The following is an 8,951-nucleotide window of genomic DNA, read 5'->3' on the forward strand; positions in this document are numbered from 1 at the left end:
GTCACCAAAACACACATCGGATCATAAATTAGATCTACTGATGTGATCGATCCATGGTTATGGTTCACATGTGGTCTGGGTGCCTGCTGGCTGTCACAGCTCACTGTATGTCTGCCCAGCTGTGTGTCTTGGCTCTGGCTCACTGTGTATCGGCCTGAAGTCCCTCTGTGATGTCATCAACGTAGATATTACAGATCTGTGCGCATGGTTTATTGATCTGTGGGCAGGTTCAGGAGGAAAATGTAAGAAAGCCGTGACCACTGAGTTCCCATCTTTTGTTTTTGTACCAGGTGACCCCCGGGGCCTCCTCAGGTTCTCCTTATTGCATAATGCTGTGTGTGAATATTCACTCATTCAGCAAGGAAATGTGTCAGTTGTTTACGTTGTTCTTGTTATTGGACTAGTTTTCTAGAGAAATAGAGAATAAATGGTGCGATGGTGCAGTGTGCTGACCCCCCCCCCCCCCCCCCCCCATCAGTCAGGAACATTTAAATAATTAAAGATCTATTAGAAATATGTAAACAGAGATGTGTAACATTGCAACATTGCAATCAAAGATATAAATAAGAATAGGTCAAATTTACTTAAAAAAATATAAACAGAAAAATTTTGATTTTGCTGTTAATATATACTGTAGATACATACAGATAAGTAAACATAACTTAAAATAAAAATAGAAAAATGTAGACATTGCAGTTAAAAAATATAAATACAAATAAGTGAGAACTGTGTAAACACTGCAACTTTTTTTTATTCTCTCTCTCTCTCTCTCTCTCTCTCTCTCTCTCTCTCTCTCTCTCTCTTTCTTTCTCTCTCTCTCTCTCTCTCTCTCTCTCTCTCTCTCTCTCTCTCTCTCTCTCTCTCTCTCTCTCTCTCTCTCTTCTCTCTCTCTCTCTCTCTCTCTCTCTCTCTCTCTCTCTCTCTCTCTCTCTCTCTCTCTCTCTCTCTCTCTCTCTCAGATGGCCTCCACACACAGTCTGCCTCAGGAGCTGATGTCATCAGAAGGGGACGGTGGTGAGGTGGTTACCGGGGCGACGACAGGCTTGACCCCAGAGGAGCTGTCCGTTACCACGGCAACAGAGGAGGCAGCGCAGCAGGCGACGATACAGGCTGTACTGCAGGCAGCGAGACAGGCTGCTCTGGGTGAGACAGACAGGCAGACAGACAGACAGACAGACAGGCAGACAGGCTGACAGACAGACAGACAGGCTGCTCTGGGTGAGACAGACAGACAGACAGACAGACAGACAGACAGACAGACAGACAGACAGACAGACAGACAGGCTGACAGACAGACAGACAGACAGACAGACAGACAGACAGACAGACAGGCTGACAGACAGGCTGACAGACAGACAGACAGGCTGCTCTGGGTGAGACAGACAGGCAGACAGGCTGACAGACAGGCTGACAGACAGGCTGACAGGCAGACAGACAGGCTGACAGACAGGCTGACAGACAGACAGACAGGCTGACAGACAGGCTGACAGGCAGACAGGCTGACAGAGTCTCTACTTCAGTAATCAATATTCCACCAGCAGATATTGATGATTCTTCCTGAACACTGGCTAAACAAGGTGGTTGCTAAGCAACACACCAGCCAATAATGATGAGTCTTACATTACATTCACAGTATCCAATCACAGTACTGTACAGTAGTATATTTAAATTAGCTGATTATTAACTGTCTGTGACATCATCACAAGATTTCCTCTACATCTGTCCATCCTGTGCTGCTATAGATCTGTTATTATATTATATTACATTACATTACATTATATTACCTTACATTACATTACATTACATTACATTACATTATATTACATTATATTACATTACATTACATTACATTATATTACCTTACCTTACATTACATTACATTACATTACATTACATTACATTACATTACATTATATTACATTACATTACATTACATTATATTACCTTACATTACATTACATTGCTGTGTCCAGGTGAAGGTCAGGTGGATCAGTCCATCCCTGTAGTTTATAGATCTATATTAATATATGAATGTCTCTCCAGGTGAAGGTCAGGTGGATCAGTCCATCCCCATCATTCTGACCCAGCAGGAGCTGGCGGTTCTGGTCCAGCAGCAGCAGCAGCTGCAGGAGCTTCACAACCAGAACCAGATCCAAGCAGAACCAGAACCCAGCCAGATGCCCAGCACCCTGCCCACAGGTAACACTGTTCCACTGGTTCCACTGGTTCCACCCTGCTTACTGGTTCCACTGGTCCTGTCTAGTCCCAGGCTTCAGGACTGAAGCGGCAGACAGAGCAGCAGCATCCAGAGGGAAAATTATAAATCATCTTTATTGTCTCTGTAGAAAAGAAACAAAATGATAAAAACCTTCAGCAGAGTTTCAGCACTTTGAGTCTGAAGCAGCTGATCCCAGAGCAGCAGATCCTGCAGTGAAACCACAGAAGAAGAGTTTGACCCGGTGTTTGTCCTCCTGCTGTTTTCCCAGAAGGCCTCGCTCCGGCGGACAGTCTGAACGACCCGGCGGGGGAGAGTCTGGGTCCTGAGGCGTCGTCCGCGGCGGTGACGAGCGCCGTGGCCCGATTGGCCAGCACGTTCGGCCCGGCCCCGCCCCCGGCCCCGCCCCCGGCCCCGCCCCCGACCCCGACCCCGACCCGCGGCCCGGCCCCGCCCCCGACCCGCGGCCCGGCCGAGACGCGGGCCGCCCCGCCGAGCGCCGGGACCAACGGCATCGCAACCGCGGCCGGGGTGAGCAACGCAACGCGGCAACGATTTATTGATTTATTGGGTCTTTATTGCTGTGTGGTTTAATGTAAGCTGGTGTTCTGTTGCAGAACTTTACTCTGCTTAGATTCATATATTGATGTTGCTCATGTTACCTTTGTTCTCATGTTCTGTGCCTTTCTTTCCTTTTTTCTTTTTTTTCTTTGTCTTTCAATGTAAAGCACATTGAGTTTACTTGTAATGAAATGTGCTTCATAAATAAATTGCCATTGCCAACGCGGCAATGCAACACAGCAACACAGCAAAGCAACGCTGCAGCAACACAAGGTGGCAGTGAGACTGGAAACACCCACTAAACCTGTGTGTGTGTGTGTGTGTGTGTGTGTGTGTGTGTGTGTGTCTGTGTGTGTGTGTCTGTGTGTCTGTGTGTGTGTGTGTGTGTGTGTGTCTGTGTGTCTGTGTGTCTGTGTGTGTGTGTGTGTGTGTGTCTGTGTGTGTGTGTCTGTGTGTGTGTGTGTGTGTATCTGTGTGTGTGTGTGTGTGTGTGTGTATCTGTGTGTGTGTGTGTGTGTGTGTGTGTGTGTCTGTGTGTCTGTGTGTGTGTGTGTGTGTGTGTGTGTGTGTCTGTGTGTCTGTGTGTGTGTGTGTGTGTGTCTGTGTGTGTGTGTGTGTGTGTGTGTGTGTGTGTGTGTCTGTGTGTGTGTGTGTGTGTGTCTGTGTGTCTGTGTGTGTGTGTGTGTGTGTGTCTGTGTGTCTGTGTGTGTGTGTGTGTGTGTGTGTGTGTGTGTGTGTGTGTGTGTGTGTGTGTGTGTGTGTGTGTGTGTGTGTGTGTGTGTGTGTGTAGAAGCAGGGCGTCCCGGTGGTGAAGAAGCAGAGTCAGTGGTTTGATGTCGGGGTCGTCAAGGTGACCAACATGGTGGTGACTCACTACTACGCTCCGTATGGAGACAACATGGCCGACGTAAGATTCCAACAGAGACAGAAACAAACCATTTATTGATCGTCCACGGCCCGGTGCGGGTCCATTACCGATCTGTGTATCGGTTGTGTATTGATCGTGTATTGATCGTGTATTGATCGTGTATCGGTCGTGTATCGGCAGGACGACTCGGGCGCGGTGCCGGACTACAGTCAGATGCGGCGGGTGGAGCTGATGTCTGGGACGGCCTATAAGTTCCGGGTGGCGGGGATCAATATCTGCGGCCGCGGGGCGTTCTCCGAGCTCTCCGCCTTCAAGACCTGCCTGCCCGGCTTCCCGGGGGCGCCCTGCGCCATCAAGATCAGCAAGGTCAGCTGACCGCTGTTACCATGGAGACACACTTCACCTCCTCTGTTACAGCTGTCAGACCTGTCTCACTGCTTCACCTGTCTCACTGCTTCACCTGTCTCACTGCTTCAACTGCTTCACCTGTCTCACTGCTTCAACTGCTTCACCTGTCTCACTGCTTCACCTGTCTCACTGCTTCTGTCTCCTCTTACTCTTTTCTCATGTTGTTGTTTCTGCAGACATGCTGTGATTCATTTACAGATTCATTCTTTTCAGTCTTATATTTCTACTTGATACGTTCTAGAGTTCTGTTGTGTTCTGCTGTGGTTCTGCTGTGGTTCTGCTGTGGTTCTACTGTGGTTCTGCTGTGGTTCTACTGTGGTTCTGCTGTGGTTCTGCTGTGGTTCTGCTGTGGTTCTGCTGTGGTTCTACTGTGGTTCTGCTGTGGTTCTACTGTGTTCCTGTTCTGTGTTTCAGAACCCAGATGGAGCCCAGCTGACCTGGGAGCCTCCCTCTGTCACTTCAGGGAAAATCATCGAGTATTCAGTTTACCTGGCCATCCAGTCCAGCCAGGCAGAGAAGTCCGGCTCCGGTCCCGGCTCCGGTCCCGGTCCCGGTCCCGGTCCCGGTCCGGCCCAGCTGGCCTTCATGCGTGTGTTCTGCGGGGCCGGGGCGTCCTGCCTGGTTCCGTCCTCCAGCCTGGCCGGAGCTCACATCGACTTCAGCACCAAACCGGCCGTCATCTTCCGCATCGCCGCCCGCAACCAGAAGGGCTACGGCCCGGCTACCCAGGTCCGCTGGCTGCAAGGTAACATGTTCATACTCAGAAAAATATTATTCAAATATATATTCATATTATATATATATTTTTTTTAGATATTTATTTTTATTTTGTATATTTATTTTCTTTTTCCATAAATTTCCTCCAATACGAATATATAACATACATAAAATATTGGAATAGAGTGAATATGTCCAAATGTAAATGAATATAAATACGTACGGCTTGATTTATTTGTTTTATTTGTTCTTACAACTAATGTTGGAACGTTCAGATCAAAGATCCTTTCTGAAGTGAAGAGGAAAATACTTTCATATAAAGAGAAAATCTTGTGGGTCTTTATATCCTGCAGGTGGCTGCTGGGTAAAATATTAATATTAGTAAAATAATTAAATAACAACCAGATGGGCTACATGGTGATGATGATGATGATGATGATGATGATGATGATGAAGACCATGATGAAGGTTATTTAGCTGAACGGGACCTGGAACTCTGCACAACCAGTTCATTATCGTTAATACTACCTGTCTCGCTCTCTCTGCCTGTCTCTCTCTGCCTGTCTCTCTCTGCCTCTCTGCCTGTCTCTCTCTCTCTGCCTGTCTCTCTCTGCCTGTCTCTCTCTGCCTCTCTGCCTATCTCTCTCTCTCTGCCTGTCTCTCTCTCTCTGCCTATCTCTCTCTCTCTGCCTGTCTCTCTCTCTGCCTGTCTGTCTCTCCTGTAGAAACCAGTAAAGATGCAGTGAAACCAGCAGTGAAGAGACCAGGAGCTTCTCCTGAGATGTAAGACAGTTCACCAGATAATGAAACTCTGTGGTTCTCCCTCCTGTTGACCGAGGTGAAGTCTGAAACACACAGGAGGCTGCAGCAGGCCGTCCGGTTCTTTAGGTTCTTTGGGTTCTTTAGGTTCTTTAGGTTCTTTGGGTTCTTTAGGTTCTTTAGGTTCTTTGGGTTCTTTAGGTTCTTTGGGTTCTTTGGGTTCTTTAGGTTCTTTGGGTTCTTTAGGTTCTTTGGGTTCTTTGGGTTCTTTGGGTTCTTTGGGTTCTTTGGGTTCTTTAGAGTTCCAAAAAGAACAACAAATGACCATAAAGTTCCTCCACAGCTGCAGCAGAATCCAAACGGTGGAACAGACGGATATTTGCTCCGTTCTTCAGAACAGAAACCTTCACTTCTGCTGTGGTGAACATTTGTTCTTTTTGGAACTGTAAAGAACCTAAAGAACCGGAGCGACTGACCCGAGGCGGCTCAGCGGCTCAGCGGCTCGTTCTGTCGCCTCACAGCAGGAAGGTCGTGGGTTCGAATCCCCGCCCCGGTCCTTTCTGTGTGGAGTTTGCGTGTTCTCTCCGTGGTTCTCCGGGTTCCACCAGGTTCCTCCAGGTTCCTCCAGGTTCCTCCCACAGTCCAAACACATGCTGCCAGGTGGACTGAAGACTGTATGATGTGTGTATGTAGCGTGTTTACTGTGTATGATGTGTGTATGTAGCGTGTTTGCTGTGTATGATGTGTGTATGTAGCGTGTTTACTGTGTATGATGTGTGTATGTAGCGTGTTTACTGTGTATGATGTGTGTATGTAGCGTGTGTACTGTGTATGATGTGTGTATGTAGCGTGTTTACTGTGTATGATGTGTGTATGTAGCGTGTTTACTGTGTATGATGTGTGTATGTAGCGTGTTTACTGTGTATGATGTGTGTATGTAGCGTGTTTACTGTGTATGATGTGTGTCAGACGGCTACGATGCGATTAGAAAACGATCAAATGTTGCATCAAAATTTTTGATTTCTATACATGATTTATGTTTATTGTAATTATGGATCATTACAAATGATCCATGTTGATGGAGTCAGATGCAGAATTGGTTAATTGAGGTGAAACAGACAAACTTCCACACCTGTAGTGTAAATATGACTTCCTGGGCCCAGACCTCTGACTCCGCCCACTCCACCAGCTGACTGACTCTGGTCTGGCATCGTGACACGAAACAGAGGTTTCTCGGTTGAAAAACGATCGGTCCGATGAGCTCTGGGGGGGACTAACGATTAGCCAATCAGAGACACGGGGGGGACTAACGATTAGCCAATCAGAGACACGGGGGGGACTAACGATTAGCCAATCAGAGCCAGGGGGGGGACTAACGCCGTCGTCAAGCTGCCGGAACCAAGGAGGAGTAACAACAACAATGGAGACGCTGCTGTCCAGGCTGTTCTGAATCCATTAAAGAACCAATGACTTTAAAATCTGAACAGCTCTCTGCTCTGAAGGCTTTTATTCAAAGTTGAGATGTTTTTTTCACATCAGTGGACTTAAGGTGACGTTAGATTCAGACGGATACGTCGGTCTCTAGTGATCGGTTAGGGGAAATCTCCCCCCCATCTGTTAGAGTGGAGGCAGTGAAGACTGAAGATGGAGACGGAGTGGAACCGGTTGACATTCAGTCTGAGATCAGACAACATATATGATGCAGTATGTATATGACATGTGCTGTGTGATGCTGTGTAAAGCCCTGTGAGACATGCTTGTGATAAAGGGCTACATAAATAAACAAGACTAGACTAGACCTTCTACTAGACTAGACCTCCTGTGTGTTTTCTGGACTTCACCTGGTTCAACATGAGGAGAACCACTGAACTGTCCCTTTAATATATAGAAATATAGAGACTTTATATGTAGAAATATAAAAACTTGATGCGTCTGTAATATTTAATATTTCTGTATGTTTCTGTTTCTGTCACAGGAAAGCTGCTGGGCCAAAGAAGGCCAGACCAGACCAGTAGGAGGGGCGGAGTCACATGACCTCTGACCTCACCTGACACTGAGGACGATGCCCCAACACACACACACACACACACACACACACACACACACACACACACACACACACACACGCACACACGCACACACGCACACACGCACACACACACACACACACACACACACACAGAGCTGTGTTGCCATGGAGACGAGATTCATCACCACTGTCTTAATTCTCCATCCTGCTGCTGGTTACTGACTGTTAATATTATTATTTGTAATATCATTATTATTATTATTATTATTATTATTTTTGTTATTTCATCATCAGTGACTCCAGCCGGTCGTTTCTTTCTGCTGTTCAGACTCTTGGTCTGGATCAGGATCTTCTGTTTGGTGTCAGTTCAGTTCTGGTTCTGTCCAGCGGGGGGCGTCGCCGCTCCACAGGGAACAGACCAATCACAACTCTTCTTCTTCTGTTAAAACCCTTTGTGTTTGTTGTCATGGAGACGGGGTGGGGGGGTGGGGAGGTGGGAGCGGTGCTAAGAGTTCATAAAAAAAAAAAATTAAAGTTGTTTATTAAAGATAGATGTAGGTCTCTGTCTCTCTCTCTCCTGGCAGTTTGTTGTACAGGAGGAAGCAGGAAAAGGTCAAAGGTCACGGTGACTCAGCTGGTGAAGCTGTGGGGGCGGAGCTTCAGCCACTCTGTTGTAAATTAGTTTCTTCATGTAGCAAAAGACAATTTTTTTTTCTCTTTTTTTATAAATTCCCCTGTAAGAAAAACCTTTCTGCACCGGTCCAGACCGACCGGCTTCCACTGGCTTCTGTTGTTTTCTGTTTTTTGATGGAAAAGTTTGGCAGCTGCTCAAAGCCTATCAGGCAGCAGCATTCATCACCATGGCAACGGCAACAACGGAACTCACTGATCGGTCGGTTTGGGCGGCAGCGGCCGACCAGGAAGCGAATGAATCGACATGACAGAATGTTTTGTCCGTTTGTGAATATTCTCTGGAACAATAAAGGTTTTTAGAGCATCTTTTTTACCGGCTGAGTGGAGTCTGCTTCTTCTGCTGAAAAGTCATAAAGTTTATTCTAATTAACTGTTTTCTAATTTACAGTTTACAACTGTTTCTACTCTAAAACCACTGCACTGGTCTAAACTACACTGAACTGAACCGAGCTGCACTAAACTACACTAACCTGCACTAAACTACACTAACCTGCACTTCACTGAACAACACTGTAACTGCACTAACCTAAACTACAGTTAAACTACACTATAACTACAGTTAAACTACACTATAACTACAGTTAAACTACACTATAACTACAGTTAAACTACACTATAACTACAGTTAAACTACACTATAACTACAGTTAAACTACACTAACATAAATTAAACTACACTAAAACTACAGTTAAACTACACT

General features: G+C 46.4%; 1 protein-coding gene across 1 annotated transcript; it reads left to right on the plus strand.

The window, feature by feature from the left end:
- The first annotated feature begins 959 nt into the window (after window positions 1-959).
- Window positions 960-8,547, plus strand: LOC139660868 (host cell factor 1-like). Its single transcript, XM_071539126.1, has 8 exons — window positions 960-1,143; window positions 2,044-2,199; window positions 2,487-2,746; window positions 3,567-3,683; window positions 3,825-4,010; window positions 4,467-4,797; window positions 5,495-5,552; window positions 7,504-8,547. Exons 1-8 carry the CDS (start codon window positions 960-962, stop codon window positions 7,541-7,543), a joined length of 1,332 nt encoding a protein of 443 aa, XP_071395227.1. The 3' UTR covers window positions 7,544-8,547.
- Window positions 8,548-8,951: the final 404 nt, after the last annotated feature.

The sequence above is a fragment of the Centroberyx affinis genome, unplaced genomic scaffold (genome assembly GCF_046629955.1).
Source record: "Centroberyx affinis isolate AG114_WGS23_722 - 3 ecotype Tasmania unplaced genomic scaffold, CSIRO-AGI_Caff_v1 ptg003408l_1, whole genome shotgun sequence".
Taxonomy (NCBI): Eukaryota; Metazoa; Chordata; class Actinopteri; order Beryciformes; family Berycidae; genus Centroberyx; species Centroberyx affinis.

Bases quoted from the DNA above. Each gene is read 5' to 3' on its own strand.
- LOC139660868 (XM_071539126.1), top strand. From the start codon at position 960: ATGGCCTCCACACACAGTCTGCCTCAGGAGCTGATGTCATCAGAAGGG. The intron at 2,747-3,566 runs GTGAGCAACGCA...GTGTGTGTGTAG, and splicing joins GCATCGCAACCGCGGCCGGG to AAGCAGGGCGTCCCGGTGGT. The intron at 4,011-4,466 runs GTCAGCTGACCG...TCTGTGTTTCAG, and splicing joins GCGCCATCAAGATCAGCAAG to AACCCAGATGGAGCCCAGCT.